Below are 23867 nucleotides of genomic sequence, written 5' to 3' on the forward strand. Positions count from 1 at the left end.
TGATGGAGAATCCGCAACAGCACCACAGCAACATCATGCAATGCTACAGGCTTGGGGCAGAGTGACTGGAAAGCTGTTTGGAGGAAAAAGACCTGGGGGTATTGGTCATAAGCCAGCAGCCTGTCGAGGTGGCCAAGAAGGACTATGGCATCCTGGCTTGTATCAGAAATAGTGTAGCTAGCAGGAGCAGGGAGGTGATCTTCCCACTGCGCTTGTTTAGTTTGGAGAAGAGGAGGGTCAGGGGAGACCTTATTACTCTCTACATCTATTCTCTACTCTCTGAAAGGAGACTGTGGTGAGGTAGGAGTTCACCTCTTCTCCAAATCTTTTCCAACCTTAATGATCCTGTGATTCTATGATCAGGAAAGAGATCAGAAAGAGAAGAACAGTGGAACAAAAAGGTGGGGAAAGCTGGCCATTACTGTGCTGGGGACATGGGAAGTCTCAGGCAGAGTGAGCGTGGTGAGTGTACTGACACTGTGTGCTGAATGGACCACGTCCTTGTTGGCCTCCTTGGCTCCCAGTGGGTTCAGAACGAAGAACATGTTCTCTTGAATTACGGAAGAACTAAAGTGCTGTTTCATGAGAAAGCCTACCATATCATGGGAAATTGTTGCTCTGACTATGCTGGAATGAATTTCAGGAATAAGTAAGTGATGCTGGAGTGGCAAAAGAAACACAAGTTCCTGTGTTTGGCTTACGAAGGCAGTTTCTCCTTTTACGTGGTGAGGTCAGGATCCAGCCAAGACAGCGGTATATCACCCAAAGCTCTCAGGGAAGCTAGTGGTGGCTGTACCATACATTACTACTCCCTGCTGGTCAAAGAACAGAGAAGAATTAGCAGCAGATGTGCCAGGACAATTAGCAACAGATGCAGAGGCTAAAGCTCACAGAGTGCAAACATTATTTCCTGGTATTTGGAAAGATAAAAGGCCATATTCTGGTCCTCTAGAGTAAGGGAATAGAGCTGCAAGTGATGGTACCAGTGCTGACTGTGCCCTGAGTTACCTCCTGAAAGAGCAGATAGGGAACTGTCACTGTCAGATGGCGCGGAAAGGGCAGAAGCCGTTCCCATATAGGCAGTGTGGCTCTGGGGAGGCATAGGGGTGCCTTGGTCAGAGAATGCACTTCTCCAGAGTGTCAGGCAGTGCTGAAACTGCAGGCACTGTGACACAGCCACTTCTGACCCACACAACCTTGTAGTCAGTGGATTTGGGGTGCTGGGTCACAGAGAATGTTGTGCACCAACAATGAAGGAGACTTACATGTGGCAAGAAGAGGAATTATTTGATTCAGCTGTGTCAGACTTTGAAGGTCTTTTTGAGAAAATATATTTTAAAAAATGCATATATATGTGTAGGGAAATGAATGATGGTGCATCTGCATAGTGCTTCTTTGATTTGCATGCTATTCTGTATTCAGATACCTGTAATCAGGCAGGCAACAATAGCACGTTAGGTGAGTTTCCAGCTACTCTAGGACACTGCAATGATAAATGGGACTTTTGGAAAACCCTAATAACCTGGTATTTTATTTTTACCTCAGTCCATGTTTCTATTCCCTCCCCTCTGGCCTTTTATAAATTACAAAGTTACATAAACACTTCCCAGGAATGTCCTCCCCTTTTTCTGTGTGCTAGCCTTGCGTGTAAATAGTGCCTGATATTCTGGTTGTAAAAACTCCACCTTATTGTGGCAGCCTCATCGCCAGCACTTTTCATTTTATGTAGTGAAATTTTTGTTTGTTTGTTTATTAATAGAATGATTCGATGGGAACTGTCTCCTATTTAAAAGGTTTTCTACCCATGTTTTATGCCAGTAAAGTTAATTTGTCACAGTTTTCATGATCAGAAATGATGAGCCATAATTTACATGCTGTTTTGCAAGATTTTTTTATACAGTAAGTAAACATTGAATTGTCCCTGTATCTCCTAATTTAGCTTAATCCATTTGGGTGCTGTATGTTTAGTGGCCAAATTTTTGTGTTAAGTGAATTAGGTAAAGGCATTTTTGTTCTTTTTCTTCTAAATTGAAAGCACTTGAAGGTGCAAGGAGGCTGGCGGAGGTTTCTTTCTTCTCTGACAAGGTTAAAGTCCAAGAGAAAGTCAGACAAAAGCCCCAAATCCTTACCTTGGATCTGTTTATTGAAATATTCAAATAGAATCCATTCTCTCTCTAGAGTAAACGATTTCTTTCTTGAAATTATGGTGGCATATGGGGAATTAAGATGTATTACAATAAAACCGATATAAAACAGTTGAATTCAGAAATAGTGGCAAGAGATAATTTTAGTTCACTATGATTTAATTCAATTAAATGCAACAGTGTTAACTGCAGACTATGAAGAATTACTTGTGTGTGTGCAGGCACACACAAGCATTATTTATTCTCTGCTGCATCGTGCTCTGCAGAAGAAATTATGCTATGGTATGTGGGCATAGAATGCTTTCATGCCACTGTAAAAGTCTACACGTCTCATAGATCAGAGCGGAAATTTTACCTGAGCCACATGATACCGTGAGCAAACATATCAGAGATCAGATCCATGAAAACCCAGGAAACTGGATTTAAATATTATGCTCTTTTTGAATATCAAAAGTGGCGGTACAAGCTTGTGAAGTAACTGACCAAATGGAGCCTCAAAAGAGTGCTACCAGCAGCAAAAATATAGCTGCCCACGTTCTTATTCAGGAGCAAAGTATTTCATTAAGACATGGATTATACAATCATAGAATGGCTTGGATTGAAAGCAACCTTAAGGATCATCCAGTTCCAATCCCCTGCTCTGGGCAGAGTTGCTGCCCTCAAGATTTGGCTGTCCAGGGCCCCTTCCAACCTGGCCTTGAAAACCTCCAGGGATGGGGCATCCACAACTTCTCTAGGCAGCCTATACCAGTACTTCACTGCCCTCTGAGTAAAATATTTCCTCCTAATATCTAATCTAAATTTCCTCTCTTTTAGTTTAAAACCATTCTCCCTTTGTTTGGTTGCTATCAGACCACATAAAAAGTTTGTCTTCCTCCTGTTTATAAGCTCCCCATAAATATTGGAAGGCTGCAGAGGCTTCCCTGGAGCCTCTCATTCTCCAAACTAAACAAACCCAGCTCCTTCAACTTTTCTTCATAGAAATGCTCCGACAGCTTGATACGTTTCTTGTTCTGAGGGCCCCAGACTTGGACACGATACTCCATATAGGGCCTCACAATCACCTCCCTCTCTCTGCTGGCCACCCCTCTTTTGATGCGGCCTAGAATACTCTGGGCTGCAAGAACACACTGCTGGTGCATGTCTAGCTTTTCATCCACCAGAATCCCCAAGTCCTTTTCTGCAGAGTGGTTCTCAATGTGTTGTTCTTCCAGTTTGTACACATATGTAGGATAGCTGCAACCCAAATGCAACACCTTGTACTTGGCCTTGTTAAACCTCATTAGGTTCATGTGGGCCCCGTTATCAAGTCTGTCCAGGTCTCTTTGGATGGGGTCCCTCCCTTCTGTTTTATCAACTGTACCACTCAGCTTGGTGTCATCTGTAAACTTGCTGAGTCTGCACTCAATACCACTATCCAGGTCATTGATAAAGATATTGAAGGGCAGTGGTCCCAGGACGGACTGGTGAGGGGCACCACTCATCACTGGCCTTCACCTGGACATACAGCTCTTGACCACAATCAATTCTTTATCCACTGATTAATCCACTCTTCAAATCTCTCTCTCTCCAATTTAGAGATAAGGATGTGGTGTGGGACCATGTCAAAGACTTTGCACAAGTTCAAGTAGACAACATCAGTTGTCCTTCTTTTGTCTACTGATGCTATCACTCTATCACAGAAGGCCACCAGATTGGTCAGGCACAATCTGCCCTTGGCTGTCTTGGAGCACCTTCTCTTGCCTTACGTCTCTTACAGGAGGATCTCTTTCATCATCTTCCTGGTCATGGACATGAGGGTCACCGGTGGTTTCCCAGGTCTTCATTTCTCCCTTTCTTAAAAATGTGAGTGATATTTCCCTTTTTCCAGTCACTGGTGACTTCACCTGACAGCCGTGACTTTTTGAATATGATAAAGAGTGACTTGACAACCACATCAGCCTGTTCTTTCAGGACCTGGAGAGGCATATCACCTAGTCCCACAGACTTGAACACATTCAGTTTCATCATGTGGGAGGATTTCTTACAGAGGGAGGAATTTTGCTGCCCCAGCCCCCACTGAGTGGTTCAGAAATGCCCATCCCAGGCATTATTCTGAGCCAGGCAAGGGTGTCTGCAGACGCATTTTTCCCCATAGCTTCAAAAAGCATGCTTACTTCTTTCTTTCCAGGACTTTGGGTTTCGTAGAAGAGATAACAATTTTCTGATTACCCTTCTCTTACCATCTGTATTATACCCTGCTCTACACCTGCAAACGAGGACCCCATCCTCAGCAGCGTGTGGGTATTCACAGACCATGGATGCTAATAGGAACTATGCATGCAAATGTATGCATGCCTTTGAGTCATGCTGGCCATACCTTAATCCTGAATGCACTGCCTGAGAGGAGTCTGATGATGGGCAGGTAACAGAGCCCTGAGATCTGCAGGACTGTGAGCTGTGATGGAGATACGTGTTCAGAAAGGCAATGGGACTGAGATTTGCAAGGGGATGTTGAGGGGACCCAACTCCTTGTCAAAACTCCCATTTCAACCTGGCTGTCACTTCCTAACCAGCAATTCCCCTGTATAAATCATGCTCCAGGTGGCCATCAGGATGGACATGAAAGCCCCCAGGTGCCAAGTGAGTGCCAAGGATTTGTGTGGAGTAACTGCCAAGGATTTGACCAGGAATTTTGTATAGATTCAACAAAAAGAAATTGCTTATTTACTAGATATGCTTTATTAGATTGTGCATGCTGAAAACTGTGACACTGTCTTGCCTTGGACAAACACTTGGTGGTCAGGCACAAGAACTCCCAGAATGAATCTTGCAGTCTTGTTTTGTAGCATGCAGGTGTGTGATCAAACTCCTACTTTTGTCATTCTATGGCTGGATGATGGAATGGCATAAACATTTACTGTAACTCTGATCAAAAGGATGCTTTCCGTTGCAAGGAGTAGGTTGCAGTCTAAGTTTAGGATGAGGTAGCTTAAAGAAAATTAAGAATAAGTGAGCAGGAAACAAATAAATAAAATTTTAATGGTCAGTTTGATTACTCTTACACCAGCAGCTTGACCACTGTGTGTGCAAGCAGGCTGGCAGAACAAAGTGTACTGTTGAGTTGACCTTAAAAAAAAAAGAAAAAGAAAAAATGAATAAGTCTAAAAACTGAAGGAGAAACTGAAAGGGAGGCTAAGATATGGTAGCATTTGCAGCTGCTTATGCTTTGGGATTGTTCAATAACACAGGTAATTGTCTTTGATCATAGCTTTGTAACCACCACCTTTAATTTGTAGCACAGAGGTTACTATCTAGCACCCAGCTAGCCAAATGAAATGTATGGCTTGATTAAGGATCTCTTTTGTCAGTAATTTGTGCCTAATGTTTTTAGCTTTCCCACGGGCTGTTATAGAAAATGGTAAATCTGGTTTAAATGAAACCTGATACTGTTAATGGTTTAATAGCAGCTGCCACAGGGTTATGGCATTTTTCAACAGATGCTTCTGTTTCGTTTTAAGCCTACACTAAGTCTTAGAATATATTTACATAATTAATATAAAATACACCTACATAATAATGACAATATTTATAGTTTAAAAAGATTTCCTTAAATGACTTCCTCTCTCTTGCTTTTATCTATTATCAGTAGTTAATTTGAAACAGGAAGGCATTCTGTAAATAATAATTTATATTCAACTCTTCGAAAATACACATGGAACACAGCACATCTATGAGCACATAGCATCTTCTAACAGAGTAGTTATTAACATAGGTAAATCCCTTAATTGCTTCAGAAAAAGACAGAAGAAAACCTTGGTTGCACCTGATTTACCTGAGTTTTAATTTTTATCTTGCCCAGAGCTAGAAAAATAAAAGTTTGGATTTAAAGATATCAGTCAAAGGGCATTATGAGAAGTATGCTTACATACAGAAATGCTTGAATGAGTGAAGATGGGGGCATATATATATATATTTTTTAAAGCTGTATGATGGAAATATAATCTAATTGAGGAAATCCCTTCTAGTTTTAAGAAGACTTTGACATTTTAGGTTATAGAAGTGAGTGGTGAGTTTGGGCGGATGGACTTCTATTTGAAAGTCTTGCTCTCAGTTTCAAAAAGTGCTGAGCATGCATTACTTCAAGACACTTAGAAGTTTAGGTACCCAAATCAGCCTTGAATATTGAGGTCTACCCCAAGTATGTGATGATTCGAAGAGAGGAGAGAGAAGGAGCAAAGATTCCCCTTTCCCTGCCTTCACTGTAAGGCAAGGTAAGGCTGAGTGGGAGTCACTGTAAGGAAAACATATCAAGGCAGAAACAGCTAAGAATTTTAAGGACCAGAATAGCAACAATAAAAGGTGGAAAAAGTTTAAATAGAACAACAAAGCCTCTCTTTGAGAAACATCCAAGGTAGTTTAAGAGATTAGGCACAGCTCTAGTTATCAAAAATGCAGAAGAATGTGCAGGAGCAGGGGAGAAGAGGTTTTGCAAGTAAGTGAGCAAGCAGTAAGGACTTGGATCAGCCCCTATCTTAATTAAAGAACACAGGTAAAATTGTGGCATAAGATCAGATTCCTTTGTTTTTGCCTGGCTTTCTCCTCTACTCTTTTCTTCATGACCATGAATTTATTCACATAGCAAACCTTGCAGAGGGATTTACATAACGTCTTTACTTCAGGGCGTTTCTTCACTCCTGATTTTCAAGTCTTTGTCATGGGAATGAAATTGCTGCAGGGCCCCAAGGCATTGGTAACACTCTTCCACAGCTTCAAGCTGCAGAGAAAAGCTCTGGCTATCTTAGGAACAGTATTTGCCTGTCTTTGTTATGTTGGGAGTTTTCCACCTCAAATCTCTTTTTGACCCCACCTTAACGCTTACATACTTTGTGAGAAGGGCTTCCCTGCTTTAATTTGAAGGAGATGGCTATCGTGTACCGATACCATTCCCAGAATTGGGTGGAGAGGAATTTATGACCCAGTGGGGAGTTCTCATTGGTTATCAGAGAAAAGACTGAGTAGGTGAACTCTCCAAGGTTGCGGCAAGAACCCCAGTGTTGAATCTGAATAAGATCGCAGAGGAATATCTCATATGCCAGTGTTGGTTTATTACTTTGTCTTAAAATTTTCTGGTGGCAGTGCTTTTCTACTATTGGTAAATAAAGACAGGAAATGAAAATCACAAAATTGGAATAAATAAAATGCATAGCTTTTTCTGTTGGAATGGAAAATTGTTCAAATACATGATTTGATGGAAAACAGAAGAGTTCATTGTTTTAGTTTTTAAAATTATGTGGGTTGCCCTAAAAGTAATGCCTTCTATTTATTTCCTTGGAAACTAGAGCAGATACAAAGAGCACAATAACACTATTTGATAGATCAAATTGTCAGCTGCAAAATAGTTTTTGTCAACATACTTGCCATCATTAACTATGCATTTTTTGCCAGTGATGAATAAGAGACTGCATGCTGAACTTGTAAACATCTGTTCCAGTGGAGGTGATGCATTTTTGCTGTCACCACTGCTGAAACGCAACACCCACCGCCTCACTGTGCTCACTTCCACTGTTTGGTCTCCATAAATGTTAAGCAGGCATCAATAAATGTCAGTGGGTGCCATTTTTTTCTGCGCAGAGGGATTCAGTGACACACCTTTGTTTTATTCACTCTTCCATTTTAGACTCAATTCTGTCAGACTGCCCCTCCGCTGCCATCTGTCACATGGCAACAAAATGTAATGGAATATTAGTGGAAATATTCAACCTCTACTGCCATCTCACCAACATCTGCCTCTTATGTCACAGGCCAACAAAATAAAACAGGAGGCATTACTTTCAGATCAACCCTTGTAGTTCAAAGATATGATGTTTATAGAGTGTTATGTGATAAAAGAAAGCTGGATCCCTCGTGATGTTTTTAAAACAAGTCTCATTTTCCTCTTTTGCTAGGTTCTACCACCTAGAAAGGCCGTGAAGCCAGGCATGGTGGTACTCTTTGAACTCTTCCTTCTTCGTGGCACGTGTACATGGATTGACCGAGAAGTGGGATGGGGAGTTTTTCCCTTATGTGACAACAATTTTAATACTTTGGAGGGAAAGTTTAAATGTCCTTTCCTCAGAGGCCATTACAATTCTAAAGTTGACCGATTCAAAAAAATAGAAAATTTAATTTCTCAAGATTTGGACCATTGGTTATGCAATCTCTACTTTCAGGTTTGTATATAAAAATTTGCCCTGTTGGTTTAATATCCACTGAATGGAATTCATGCTTTGTTTTTTTTTTCTTTTTCTGTCATGCTGAAGGCTGTCTAAAAAACAGTTTACCAAAACACCTTCCAGGCATATAAAGAAAAGGAGCGTGGCATACATCTCCAGCTCTTACCTGAAATTAGTGATTTTTGTAAAGTCAGATTTTAGTATTATTTGAAATGTTGTTGAGTAATTGGATCAAAGTGGGATCAAAAGTTGAAGTTCTGAGTCTGAGCCCATCACCAAGAGAGATGAATTGCCGCCACAGTTTTAGTGAATCTCAGAGGAGTTTTTGCATTTAGACATGATACAAAATAAAAGTGTTCTTTATTATAATTTCATTGCTTTTGTATGCCAAGGATCCCTTAATAGCAAACAAGGCTCTGATATAATAGAAACCTTACTTTTAAATAGGTTTTAGACATATCTCAGATGTGATGCTTTTTTTTATGTCTTTGGTTAAAATGGACCTGAATTAAGCGTTCCTTTTCAGTGGACGCTTAATTTCTCATCTTGCAAATTAAGAGTGCTATTTGTAACTGAAATGCATTCCCACATCTAGAACTGGAATACCTCAAACATATACCTCTTTTATATTTGTGCCTGGATGAGGAAAAAAAATTTGCCAAGAGAGCTGAATTTTGAGCACATCTTATTCTAACATATGGGTTACTTAAAATAAAGTGCAATTATTCATTTTTTAGTTTCTTGTAACGGTGGCTTTTAAACAGTCTTCGTTTTTAGGTCTATTGAGAGTAAAAGGAAGTGAAAATATGTTCAGAATCATGCAGAGAAATAAGAATTTAAACATATAGCATACCTCAGATAAGCTAGGAAGAGGCAATAAAAGAGTCAAAGTAGTGGAAATAGGGAAAAAGGACCCCAAAGCTGTGAGAAATAATCTTTCAACCCAATGCACAAACATCATAGCTGGGATGATTTAATGATCCAGAGAATCTATCCTTTTGCAGATGATTCAGAGTTTGGATCATGAGTCATCATTTACTGGGATGTCCACTTTAGCCTGTAAGCATGGGGAACATGCATGTGAGAAAATGATAGGGGAAAAAAATGTATTAAATTGAGTATGGAGAAGCAAGAAAGTCCTAAAATGCTCGTAACCAGCTTCTTGGACTTTTAGAGTTCAGAAATAGTGTATGTTTGTATGTTTTGGTTTGTGGAGTACCGGACTGCTGATGTTAATGTATTTTTTTTTCTTAGTAGGTAATTAAACTGCCACCAGATTCAGATAAGCAAAATGAGGGTGATAGGCATCTTAATCTCCCACCAGAATTTCTCATGTATTCAAGCACTGCTGAAAAGAATGGTGCTTCGGAGAAGGTTAAGCATCTTGGACCACGAGGTGATGATTTCAAACTTTCATGTCTATATTCAGCCTTTTATTGGAGCAACACATAGCTTCATTTCAGTGCTAGCTAGTCATTACTGTTCTCGTCAAGCCAGATTTTCCTCATTTGCATATTGGTCCAGCATGCGTTATAGCAGGAATATAGTGATTCTTTTTTATTAAGATTGCTTAACTTTATTTTCTGTTGTGAGCAATTTAAACCAACCTCATTGCTGAAGATGAAACTTTCCATGCTGGCGTCTGCTTGAGGCTGAATAATACTTGGAAAGTCACAGTAGTAACAGTTGATATTTTTTGTCTAATTAATTTTGGAAGAACTCTAGCACCTCCCTAGGCTAGAACAGGGACTTCAAATTTGGCAAGGAGATAGTTCTGGCATCAGAGTCATGCCTTATGCTACTCCTATGAAATTCCATTAAGATTCAATCAAGTGGTAACCCATAGGAAAGACAAATTATCATTTGCTTATGTGCAGCAGGCCTCCCTGGAAGCTTTCTTACAAAATTGCTGAATGTTCCATTTAGACTGAGCATCCTCTCTGGCCTCTATGAGTCTTCTGAGGTAACTAAATAGAAGATATAATTGATCATATTGTGACGGTCCCTCCCAAATTAGTTATCCTCTTTCCTTAGAAATACAGAACTGGGAAGAATGAAGGCAGGGCATTATTATTGGATTTTCACTTTCAGTATGTGGAGTCTGACTGCAAGGGACAATAATCATGCTTTTCTGGCTTATAGACATGCCTGTATTCCCACTTGTTTAATGAACTGAAGGTTGCAGCCAGCCCACAGGTTGTGGCGACTCTGTGAATATTATGTGCAGATCTGGAAGAGAGACTTAGTTCTTAAGGATACAGAGGTTCCCCAGACATCTGAGATCAGCAGCAGTAATGCATGATAGAAGACATGGGAGGAGAAAGTGGAGGATGTTGGAAGGAAAGGAGGAGAGCGGATAAGCAATAATCATTCAGTTTGGTAAATGAGCAACTCAGGTTGGAGGTATGACATGAAAGAGGCCAGCAAGTGTATATTCAGAGAGTGAGTGATGATTTTAGGAGAGAAAGATAATGAGGTTTGTCCTGAAACACTTCTAAGCTAAGCAGCAACTACACTGTAATCAAAAAAGAGTTTTATGTACCCTGGTAGAAGAACAACAAAGGTGTAAATACACATTGTCCTGAGGATTAGGGACCTTTCTGTCACCATGTATCTTCTACATGTTTGTTAAGGAACTTCTTTCTCTAACTCATGAGCATCAGATCCAAAAGATGGAATTGCAGCCAATTTTTCTCAGCAGTGAAGAGTATGGACAAGCTTTTAATATATCAAACTCGTCCTTATAATTTTATCCTACCATCAGTCTTCATACACACATAGGCATGCACAGGGAGGCTGCAACAAAATAGGTCACAATTTTGGAGATAAATAAAAATCTGGGATACTCAGGTTGAGAAGTCCAAGAAGATGCATTTCTAAGAACTGAGGAAGAGCATTAGTATGTGTTCTATTTGAAATTCACATCTCTGAAGTGTGCTGATAAGCTGATCATGGAAGATCTGCAATTTCCATGCCACACAGATTTACAATAACAAAGTTTCTCAGCGTAATTTCTGGTATTGTTTGTATTTATTTATTTTTCTTGGAGCCTTCTTTAAAGATATTATTAGCTGCTAATATCCCCCATGGGTTTGTTTTTTAATGTATCTATGCGGTGCTACAGTATGCTGTTTCTGCTGGTGATATGTTGCTAAGAGATTTAATAATGGGTAAACAAACACAACATGTGGTAATCCATTTCAAATTAAAAGTTTATTAAACGCTAGCTTGATGACTTTCTGGCTATTTACAATTAAAGGAACGAACCTTAGGGAACTGGGGATCACGTGGTGAAAAATCACGACTTCAACATTTCCAACAGAAAAATGTGTTTATGATCTGTGGCAAGCTGTCGCACATTGATATGCTCTATAAATACTGTATTATATCTGTTAAGCCACCAAAAGTAGGGGAAAAAAAGAGCTCTGTTAAAGTGACATTGAAATTGAGACAAAAACCAGAAGAAGTAAGAACAGTCTAAATGAAGACTTGTGCTCTGAAACTCACCCTCCCGCAGTAGTCTAAATAGTGAGTAATCTTACATATCAATACCATATGTGGTGTTGCAACATATAAGCAAAATAAAGCAGGTTAGGAGATGGTTTTAACCTTTACTTCAAATTTGTCTTGGTTTTGAAGTTTAAGACAGGACCTTCATATTATTTCCATTAACTCCTGGCTACATTATTCTTTTCAACCGTAGACCCATGTTGAGTGAAGTATGGCTCTTCCTTGATGATTAGGATCTGTTTTCCAATGAACTATGCAGGGGAAGTCCACCTAATGCTTTCTACATCTCCCACTGTCCCTTCTTTGTATGTTAGAAATGCACATTACGAGACCTAGTGTATTTCTTAGTCCAAACCATACCTATTCTCCATACTTATGAAGTATTATTCCATGTGAGATTCATGAATGAGGTTGGCTTCTGTTGCCATGACCAGCCTCCTCTTCGTTTTTTTTAAGAAAAGCTTGTGTTGTTGTTGGACTGTTGCCTCATGACAGGATCAACAGGCTCTGTCCATAACTATATGACTGTTTGTCACTGGAATCCTTTAACTATTGTGTGTTTGGAAGGTGATAACAACTCTAGTAGGTAGAAAAATTTGATGCAGGTACCAGAAACACTGCCTTCATAGGCACATTGATTTAAGTAACCCAGTCTTCTAAATTCATGAAATCTTATTTAGAATTTTTAGTCAATCTCTATATGAAACATTAAACATGCAAATACTTCAAGAAACTGCTCTTTATCAATGTGAAATCAACGGCAAGATCCCTGTGGACTTTAGCATCCATAGAAGAAGAGATTCACATGTGCAAAGGGAGAGTGTAACTCAATGCTGTAAGTCACGTTTGGAAGAGTGCTAGCTCTTCCAACCTCAGCAAAGTAGCTGGACAGAACTCTCATACTTGTTCTCTAGTTCAAATCCATTTAGGAACTTTATTTTACACCTGTTGAGAACATGCTTCCAAATGCTTGCTTTTCATTTGTGCTCTTCCTCTGGCTTGGGATAAAAGCATCCATTTGTGCCCATCAGAATTGGTGATAATGACAACTGTTGCATTTTCTTTACAAGCAGTCTGCACATCTCTCATTCCTGCCTGTTCTACTACACTATGGGAGACTAAAGAAAAAAGGAACTCAAGTCTTCAAGAATGGTTATAAGAACACATATTTTCTGTAGTTTATGATGTACAAGCAGCTCATTTTTTTCATGAAGTTTATTTTTTCCTCCCCTTACAAAGATTGCTGTCTTGCTGCTGGCTCATGTGCCACATGAATCAAGCAGAAGAAAAATAAAAGCAGCTGATTTTATATGTTTTTCCCCAATTCTCAAGCAATGACCTTATAATGTAAATAAATGTTGTATAGAAGAATCATTTTTATGTATACAATTTATCTATTTAAAATAGAAGTTAGAGCATTTTTTCTCTCTTCCTTCTGTCTGCCTTCCTGGCTGTTAAAATAGCATTGCTTTGTACCACTTGGCTTCAGCAGTCCTTGAGACTCGATGGAGTTGCAAAGCTTTAAACAGTTGCACAGGTCTTTAATTGTAAATTAGTCTTGACAGAGCTGCTAGGCAGAGGCCTGGCCCATCCCGTCCTGATGCTAGCCGACAACCCCTTACTGCTCCTGGAGCAAGAAAACATGTGGAAGGAATTGTTCTTTTACATTTCGCAGCTTGTCATTTCCTCTGCAGGGCAACCTCTGACCTCCACGAAAGATCCTGACACCCATAAGGGAAGTATTCCCACTGTTGTAAAGGAAGTGGAAAAACAGTTTAATACTGCGAAAGGAGAAGCTGCGTGTGTGCCAGAAGAAGCTGGGAAGAAAAGAGAAGAGCTTAAAATGCTTCCAGCAGGTTAGGACTTTTATTGCATCATTTAATTTACTCAAAGTTTGCAAATAGATCTGCTTGGCATGTGTGTAAATACCCTCGCTTCCCTTCCCCCTTGGCCTGCGATATCATCTTGTAATTATTTCACTAGGCAAAGGAAGCAATGGAAGAGTTTAAATCAATTGGGAGGGATCAAAAGCAGCTTAGGTGAGAAGGTACAGAAGTGGTGGGCTCCTCTGTCTAAAATGTATTAGTAGGCCAAATGTGTTAGCAATTACAAGGTGTGTGTGGAGTGCACTGACAACATTAGATTAGGGCTGGTGTTTCTGTGACGTTTTTACATCCTTTCATTTTATTTGGTCATTTATATCCACAGATCACAACATGTTGTTAGACACTTGGGAAGTATTTTTTTCTTCCTGCACCGTATTAATAGCACTATCGTTTATTAATTGTGCGGAAGTGAATTAAGTAAGGGTGCCTGTCTGTATTAATATCAGATAACATTTGTTTCTGGGATGTGGGATTACTTTTAAAAAGAAAAGACCTTCCAAGTCATACTGTTATTTTTTTTTTATCCCAGGTAAAATGTGTATTTTAGAATAGGGTGGTACAACCCCTACACCCTATGCTGAACTCAGATGCTAGTGTGATGGCCAGATTCACCAGGTGGGCCCCCACAACTGAGGCCTGCAGTTGTACCCACCTCTCATGGCTCTGCCACCCACTACAGACAAGGCAAGGGGCACTTTTCATTTTAGGGAAAGGATGATCCTCACACTCTTGGAATGTAAAGAGCCAAAATTGCAGTAATTCTTAGTCTTTTTCAAATCTTTAGTCTCCCTGCAATTATGCAGCAGAATTTTGGATGCTGTTATTGAGGCAACTGACATGGCAGCTTTCTTGTTAGAGCAACAAAATTCAAAAATAATTCAAAAATAATTTCTTTGGAGGTATTTGTTGACTGCCCAAGAATTTTAGGACTATGTGTTTGCTATTATAGGTTACATGCATTGAATAGTTCATGTTAAGTGAGTACAAGCAGAGGTAGGAACTAGTATGGTATTACTTAGTAGGGATGTATAAACATTGAATATTGATGTAGACTATCATAGATGCATAAGAAGGAGAATACAGAGCTGGTGACAATTTATATTAAATGGTGACAACAGGTTAACCAAGTTACAGAAAAACGTAGCAAACATTTCAATACACCTCCTAATAAGAGCAACAGTTTGTTAGCATGTCTTTAACTAGCATGTCTTTTCTAGATGTTGATTCTTCCAAGAATGTGGATAACTTACATATTTTGTAACTTATGTAGCTTACGTATACTTTTCCATTTTTTACTATAGGGGAATTGACTTTGAAGTTCATTTTTTTTCATTTGCACATTAGTTGTACAAAGCTGTTTAGAATACTCATTTTTTAAATGAGAGTAACCTGCATGCACAGAATTGTATTAAATAATTCTAGTTGTATTTTGACATTTATTTTCTGGTTCCTTTAAATTTTTTTTTGTCCTTGCCAACATTTGGGTGATTCCACATTTAGAGTGTATGTGTCAAAAAGCAGTTATTAGCTGTGCAAATAGACAGCTATTCCTTCTGCCCTCTTCCTCCTATCCCCATGGCCAATGTTTATCTAGGTCAAAAATCACCTTGTTGAAATTTTATTTAATTTAGTTATATGGAATTTAGCTAAATAAAGCATTTTTGGGACCACATTTTCAATTTAAGAGGGTCTCTCACAAATACCCTGAAGCAATGTAGTTAAAGAACTGGTCTGATTATGAAAGATAATAAACTACTACAACTTTGATTGAAGTAAGATTAGATACAAAGGAAATTATTTTGCGTAATCAAAAGATCTGGTCCAGCACTCTATGAGAAGAAATAGTGCTGTCACTTACTGAGAATTTTAAGAGCCAATCTGGTATAGTTGGAAATCTACCTGAACTACTAGTAGTCCTCCAAAACCATCCCTGAATTTAAGCTTTTTTTGCTTATTTTTATTCACAAGTCAACACTTGACGAGTTCAATTTCTGATATTTGCTGTATCTATTACATCTTAATTTAATGCAAAACTTTGGATTCAAAAAGTACCTTTTATGGTGGAGGATTGTCAGTAATGTAACTACTAGACTCTGCATCTGTACTCAGAACTAGAGAGGAGGAAATACTTCATTTTGAAATCCCCAGATAATTTCTGCGGAACCACGTATAAACTACTTTATGCTCTAACTTACATTTAATTTGGAGCGTCAACAGTGCCTGCATTTTCCTTCCCACCAACACTCATTCTGGCATTCAGTAACTTCCCTGCCTTCCTCTCATATGAAGCCTGATCTCTTTTTTCAAAGCCCTCAGTTATACTTGTACCACAGTACAAACCCTGGAAACATGTAAAATATTTTTCATACATACCGTTAGTCAACCTGTTACAAAAAGGTTGCATTCTGTAAATTTCTGGACATTGACTTCAAATCTGTTATTCCTTCACAGAATGACAGAATGGCTTGGGCTGGAAGGAACCTCAAAGCCCACACAATTTTAACCCCCTGCCCAGGGCTCCATCCAACTTGGCCTTGAATGCCTTCAGAGATGGGGCATCCACGGCTTCTCTGGGCGGTCTTTGCCGGGGTCTGTCACCTGTTAAGAATTTCTTCCCACATCCCACATAAATCCCACTAAATCTTATTTAGTTTAAAAATGTTCCCCCTTTTCCTATCACTATCGGTCTATTTAAAAACAATCTGGTTCAACCCCATACCCTACCACCTTTCAGTAGTATACCCAGGACAAGTTTTAGATTTCCAAACCTTCCAGTTCAGAAGAATTATTCTGGTTAATGTGCAAGTTAACCAAATATTGTCTGAGCATATTTATAAACTTTAATTTGAAACTATCTCCACATCTTGGAAAAACACTGCAAGTGAACTGTGTCCTTTCATGACATCAAAAAAGTTTGTCTGAATGAAGCTTTAGAATAACACCTAATAAAGAGTGCATTCAAAGTAACCTAGGAGTAAGTACACTTGCAGGTAAAGTTCAGAGTATTCAGAACATATTATGATGTCCCCTCCATAGGGAAACAGACAAACAACAACATCAGCAAAACAACCAACCAGGCAGAGACAGCTTCATTCTACTTATATTGCGTTGTTTGGTAAGAGTTTATTTGTTAAAACACACTTGTGTAGTTGAGAAATGATTCTGTTGAGAGGATTGTATTTATGCTTACAGCCACTTCTGAGACAATTTTGTGAAATCCAGTGAGTCTTCCTTGTAATATTTCTCATTATACTGCAGTGTGTTTCTTGTCCTTTTAACATGCTGTTTGCTTATACATAAGCATTGTATGCAGATGCAAAGTAATTGCTTAAAACAAAAACCCCAAAACTTATTTTCATTGGTAGTTCCTCATGGGTGACACTTTAAAGGGAAAAAAATATGTTTTAAAATTAGAGTTGCTTGTGTTTCATTTTTTTGTGCAAGAAGAGTCTCATACCTCTGAACCTTCTATTTCTCTACTGGGCTTATTCTCCTCTGAGAGGGACTGTGTAAAGGATTGGGGTGATTCTTGCAGATAGGATCAAATTCAGCTCCTCTTATGGTTGTGCAATCCATGTAATCCACATTCTTCCCTTTTTCCAACGCTAACCACATCGTTTGATTTCCCACAGGACAGGGTGTAACTGGGGAGAGAGTCCAGATTGGATTTTCATGTTATTTTCTATTTCCCTGCTGTAATTTAACCAAGCTGGAGTTTTCTGTGTCTACTATCCCACTTCTGGATGGCACTATTGTAAAATTCTTTCCCCCTGACTGAAACAGCTGTAGCTCTCAGACAGAAGTGTCCTTCATCCTTCTCTATGCTGCCTCAGAATAAGTAAAAAATATTTTGAATCAAACTAATATAAGGTAACTTCTTAGTTTGTGAATGTCCTGTTTCTTTTCATTCGCTTTTTTTTCCCAAAAACTGAGATGCTCCATTTCATGATGATAATAATTTCAGGAAAAAAAGAACTGAATATCTGACCTTTCTGTTCCAATGGGATAGGGAGACTAAGATACAACTTTCTGACTTGGTTACTTCAGCTTTGACTAATGCAGGTCCCTTCCCACCCCTGGAATATATCAAAGTTTCACAGTAAATTCTATGTATGCAACCTCTACTTTCACAGCACAAATAACCTGTTTCCCAGTCTTCTCAAATCCCTGTTCACATTGACTATCCTTACAGTTGCACTTAAGTTTTTAGAGCATTTTTGAAGCAAATACCCTTCCACACTTGCTGCTCTTTGGTTCACATCACAGAGTGATCTTAGGATCACAAGAACTGGACTCCATACTGTGAAGCTAAGCAACAAGGTACTCTTTGGTTGTGTGCATTGGGAACTATTGCTCCATCATTTCCTAGGACCAGACTGGAGCAAGCCTGAGAGTAACTCTTCAACACATGCTGGGATCCCCAGTACTTACTAGAGTCCTCTAAATTTCTGGAGTTCTACTCCACAGGCTCTATTACATCACAGTACTTTTTACAGAAGACAATAAAAAAAGATAACTTACACCTGATATGTAGCAACTAAACTCTCTTGGAGACTTTGTACTACCAAGAAATAAGACTGCCTTTAGCACTGTCAAGGTCTGGAAACAAAATTCATCTCACCAGTCCTTATCAAATCACTGTGCCCATTCCACCATGATGGGTAAAAATGACATCTAATTTTTCCTGTTTGTTTTATACAAATGTAGTATTAAGCATTATGGTTTCTATTGTCTTTGCCAGGCCCACACTTTTTGATTCTTATGCATATGTTTATTGACTTCCAAATAAATCTATTATCCTGCTCTTGGACCTTCATCATAGATATGGTATCTGTCCTTGATCATTTTTAGTTAGTGCTATTTTCTTTTCTTCTGATTCTTCATAGCATTATGTTCTCTTGTCAGGGAACAAAATGTGTTTTAAGTCAATTTACTAAAATGGTCACTGCTAAGTGCTATATCTGGACAAAGTTGACGCCTTTGACATTTTCTAAAATGGCAAAAAAAGTGTATTTAAGGTATGATTTATGGGTACTGCATGTCAAAGGAATTCCTATGTTACTACAGTTCCTGATGCAGCCACTGTGACTGCTTCAATGAACGAACTGCTGATAGCATAGCTAGTTAATGATTTATTAGTTTTTTGTGGTCAATTATAACAAGTTATTAAAAAAAAAAAAGTAAAATGCAATTTAATAATGAAGAATTGTGTGAATCTTGTTTCTTTCTCAGGACTGCTTCATTTTGTGAATGTAAAATAAACAATTTCTACACAGCTCAGTTTTATAAGGCACATTTCCTACACACTAAGAGCAACTCCTATGATTAAAAAGTAGACTGGAGTCTTTAGATGTCTTTCTGATTGCTGGCTTCTATTAAAAACTTCTTAAAATAATAGATAGGTTTAATTCCTCAAGCCAAAGAAAAATTATATCATCTTAAGTATTATCCATATTTATTATATTGATGAGACTTGGCTGCAGAGAAAAAAAGGGAAGCAAAATCTCTTGTATTGCAAGTTTTAAATGTACCAGGCTAAGGTTTACTTAATTAGAACCTCCAGGCAATAAAGGAGCCCTTTTTTAAATTCTGTGAATCTTAATATGCTAAATAATGCAAAGCTTCAACTCTTCAAGCATGAGACACACATCTGGCAGCTTAACATTTAAATTACAGAAAAAAAAAACCACTTCAGTAGTAATTTTCATGAAGAAAAGAATGGGAAATGTATTACAACTAAATTTAATTTCTTTTTAGATTTTTCATCCTGTCTAATTGCAAGCATTTGCCATCTTCCCCTTTATATATTTATTTTCATACAGATTTTTTTTTTCTGTACTTTTTATTGATCTTTAATTTGAACAGCTTCTTACTGTTACAGCCGTTGAAGAATTACATTGTGTTTTTACTTAGCAAAAATTGTTCAGAGAAATCTATGAGGAATTAAAGTAATGAGCTCACTGGTATAGCAAGAGAACAACATTCAGAGCCTTACAAATAAAATACAAAAAGAGCGTGTAATGATTAAGTAACAAACTGGAGTTCCTTCTCCGTCCCATTTCTTAAATTTGGGCTATTATTGTTTTCTTTTCAACCAAGCTCTTGTGCTATTCTTTTGACCAAGGTAATTATTTCTTTTTTTCATTTGTCTGCAAAAACATTGTCAAAGTCTTCATTATTTCAGCAAAGCTGTTTGGAAACGATTTCAGTGTGCCAAAAAAAAAAACCAACACACAAACAAACAAACAAAAAAACACAAAACAAATAAAAAACCCCCAACAGATAGACAAAGAAACCACAGTAGCCATCTTTTCAAAGGTATGCTTATATTTTAATATGTGTTTGTGGCTTCGTACACCTAGCACATTATGGAATACGTGGAAAAGAATCCAATTATTTATACTGCATCTGTGTACCAGTCTGACTTATCCGGTAGCTGTAATTTATTCAGTTTCGCTGATTTCTGTAGACTCAGATGATGTAAATACTTGTGATTATCTCATCTACTATTGATGCATTTATATACATCAGTATGTATCCATTAGTCTATACACGAACCGTAACATTGCATATGCTTATATTGTATGTCTACAGCTATAATAATTAAGAGCAGATCTTCTCTATTCCATTTTTGAGTGCTCTTGACTGCATTTTATTTAGGGAGAAGTGGAACTAACTGGGAAAAAAAAAAAGGTGAAATAATCATGAAGTATTTTTTGGCTTATCTTCTATGTGCCATATATTAAGAAATTAGATGCAGAGCTTTATTTCCTTCTCACCACTTCTTGCTCTGATGCAGGAGCATATTTTTATTTGCACTGCAGGTCACTGCTTTTCTGAAATTCAACGAACACAGTGCCTTAGCAAATAATGCTTAAAAACATGAGCATTTCTGATCTCTGTGCCTTATTCACTGGCATTCTCGATCCACAATCATGGCCATGAGAAGGAACAAACTTTTTTCACTTTACAGATGAACACATTTGGGAGTGTTTAAAATATCCTTCACTATTGTTCTTTCTGTGTCTGCTATTTCTTTTTCTATTTATTTTTTCCTCCATAGTCTTCATACAATCAGTATTTCCTGTACCACTGTATTTGAAATCTTCTCCGCATCTATCTTCCTAACACTTCTGGAAGGTAGGAGAGAACAAACAACCTATTTATAACTAGCACAGAGGGGAAAAATGACCTGCCTGGAGTCACTCATGACTGCGGTGGGAGAGGGAATAAAAACCAGTTCCTTCCTTTTCAGAACTTTGTCTTACATACCAATATGAAAAGACATCTTTTTTTTTTTTTCTTCTTTTTTTTTCCTAGAGAATGATTTTTACCAGGATTTCTGTGGTTATACAGATGAGCAATGTGGCTTGTTTCAGCTAAAGGATGACCAAGGAGTGCACCACAAGGTATCAGGTTTGTTCTGAGCATCACCATCTCCCATTCACTGTACAGTGAAGTCATTGGAGCTTCCAGTGGTGCCATTTGGGAATAATCTATGTGCACTGTAGTTGCTGGGTTTCTTTACCACTGTGGATTTAATTATGGCTACCATAGGTTTTTATATGGTCAGCAGTATTTCAGTCTTCTGTGTTGATCAAAAGAGAGAGCTAGTCTCTCTCAGCAAAACCAAACCAAAACCAACTAGCCATTGAAACAAACAAATAAAAAAGAAGAAATGATCTTCAAAAGTGGATGAGGAAAGATCAGTCAATAATCAGACAACAGCAGGTTTATCAAGGCTGCACTGCAAGTTGATATTATTTCAGCAATCATAGAATCTGAGAATGGGCTGGGTTGAAAAGGGCCTCAAAGACCATCCAGTTTCAACCCCCTGCTATGTGCAGGGTCGCCAACCACCAGACCAGGCTGCCCAGAGCCACCTCCAGCCTGGCCTTGAATGCCTCCAGGGATAGGGCATCCACAAGGAGGTCCTTGGTCAACCTGTTCCAGTGTGTCACCACTCTCTGCGTGAAAAACTTCCTCCTAATATCTAACCTAAACCTCCCCTGTCTTAGTTTAAAATCATTCCCTCCTATGTATCTATAACCTTCCAGCCCACATTTCTTTGTGCAGAAGATCCTTACCACTGGATCCTTTTTCGTATTCTTATTCCTAGTCACTCGGACAAGTACATAATTAATGCATTATGGATCTAAATATTTTCTAAGGGAGGATGCCAATTTTCTCTGTAACTGTTGCTCCACAGTAGCTATGTATGAATTATGGCTTCAAATATGAATATTCAAAATAACAGTTCTGGCAATTCATCTCCCCCTCATTCTAGGTCTACTGTGAAACATTTTAAACAATTTTAGTTGTCCTTGGAATAAAGTCATCATGGTTAAACGCTACTCAGAGTACTCACAATCTTGCTTAATATGTGCATATTAAATATATATAATAAATAGCCAATAGCTGGAAATTATTGTTGCAGCTTTGATTTTACTAGTGTCTTTTCATATTTGATGATGATGTGCATATGCATATTCATGGACTAAACCTGATTGGTTAACTGGAAATTCCCTGCATTTCAAATGACTAAGATTTCATTTGTTTCTTTGGTGAGGTAAGGAAAATTTGGAGAAATCAGAGTTGTATATAAACATCTGCAGACTGATGCGTGCATGTGTGTGTAGTCTTATGTCTATAGGAAGACCAATTTAAGTACTGATGGAGTGGGTGTAATAGGCAACGCAACCCAACCCATGGGAGTGGCAGAGTGAAATTCATTTCCTACAATCGCATAATAGCACATTGCCTTTGAACAAAATGCTGTGCTCCTATAGGAACCTCAACCATGGCTAACTCTGAAAGCCACATTAAAGTGACCTGGTTTCAGCAAGGTGTGTTAGCTCAAGGGTGATTCAGTACTGTCTAACCCCTTTGGACTCCGTGAAATGACTCACAAGCTTTCAGTTATTGACATGTTTAAATAGATTTCTGAACTGCATGTCCTGTGAGAATTGTTCAGCACAAAAGAAACGTGAGCACGTGAAATCTAATTTCAAAGGTTTTAAGAGCCCCTCTCTTTTAATGGGATGACTGAATCCTAATGTTGAAAGAGATCCGTGTATTATCATGTTCAGGATTTAAACACTTGATCTGAATTATGTCATTTGGGTCTATTTGTAATTCCGGAACTGAAACTGTCTTCTAAAATAATTTTACTCAACAATCATAAATTGGATGCAATTGCAAACTAAAGTAATTAAGGGCAGATGTAAGGTGAAAGACAGCAATTTATGTAGGGGATTATTCCCCTCAGCTTTTTCTTTTCCTTCTGTAAGTAGACTTTTATTAAAAAAAAACAACCACAACACACCAACCACAAACATTGGACCTTGAGAGTCTCACTTTTTTGAGAAAGGTAGAATATATCCGCAGAAACAGAGGTGTTCCTCCTGCTTCCCCAAATCTTCTGTGCTACAGAGGTGCATAGTCTCCCGCTGAGTATCTTCCAAGTGGTGGGCATTGGTGACAACTTAGTTTCATGTGAAATAAGCATGCACACATATGCATGTATCTAAGATATGAAATGATGTCTGCGAAGGACACAGTGCTGCTGGTCAGTGAAATCCATGAGAAGTAAAATACATTTCTGAGGCTTTAGACTCATTCTCATGCATGTAAGTGAGCTCCTGCTGTTGTTCTTCAAACATCATCAAACAGTCTCATAGAACTGCAGTCATAATACTTTCCAACACCTTTGACATTTATATCTTAAATAATGTTTTCATATGTATTTTGCACAAGGGCCAGTTGCATGGAGACCATGTCAGTGCAAGCAAGGTACTTTGCACACACTATCGAGAATGAATCCTTGACTTTTTCCTAGGGTATTAGTTCAGTCATGTGGCTAGGTGAAAGTGCAATGCTATCTATAGCTGCCTGGTGTTAGTATTTAAAAACAGCTTTGAGCATGCTACTCACTTCTAGTCTGCCTTAAGTATTCATATTTACACAGAATAACTTTTTGGCTATATATTCCATTCCTTGTGGCAGCTTTTTCAGTGACTGCTGAAAATATGATTGTATCATATTTACTGATAACCATGATTAGCATTATGTAGGTATGGATATGAACCTCTCTCTGTTATATCTATAAGCCTTAAATTAAAATTCAAAATAGC

The 23867-nt window shown here is 38.4% G+C and overlaps 1 protein-coding gene across 1 annotated transcript in view; it reads left to right on the top strand.

The window, feature by feature from the left end:
• Positions 1–23867, top strand: part of LOC100539960 (uncharacterized) — a 193068-nt gene that overhangs the window by 85721 nt on the left and 83480 nt on the right. Inside the window, exons 15-18 of the mRNA XM_031552754.2 lie at positions 8072–8335; positions 9596–9734; positions 13543–13704; positions 21055–21143. Coding sequence (XP_031408614.2) covers positions 8072–8335; positions 9596–9734; positions 13543–13704; positions 21055–21143 — 654 coding nt within the window. The remainder of the gene's footprint in view (positions 1–8071; positions 8336–9595; positions 9735–13542; positions 13705–21054; positions 21144–23867) is intronic.

Source organism: Meleagris gallopavo, chromosome 3 (genome assembly GCF_905368555.1).
Source record: "Meleagris gallopavo chromosome 3, MGAL_WU_HG_1.1, whole genome shotgun sequence".
Classification (NCBI taxonomy): Eukaryota; Metazoa; Chordata; class Aves; order Galliformes; family Phasianidae; genus Meleagris; species Meleagris gallopavo.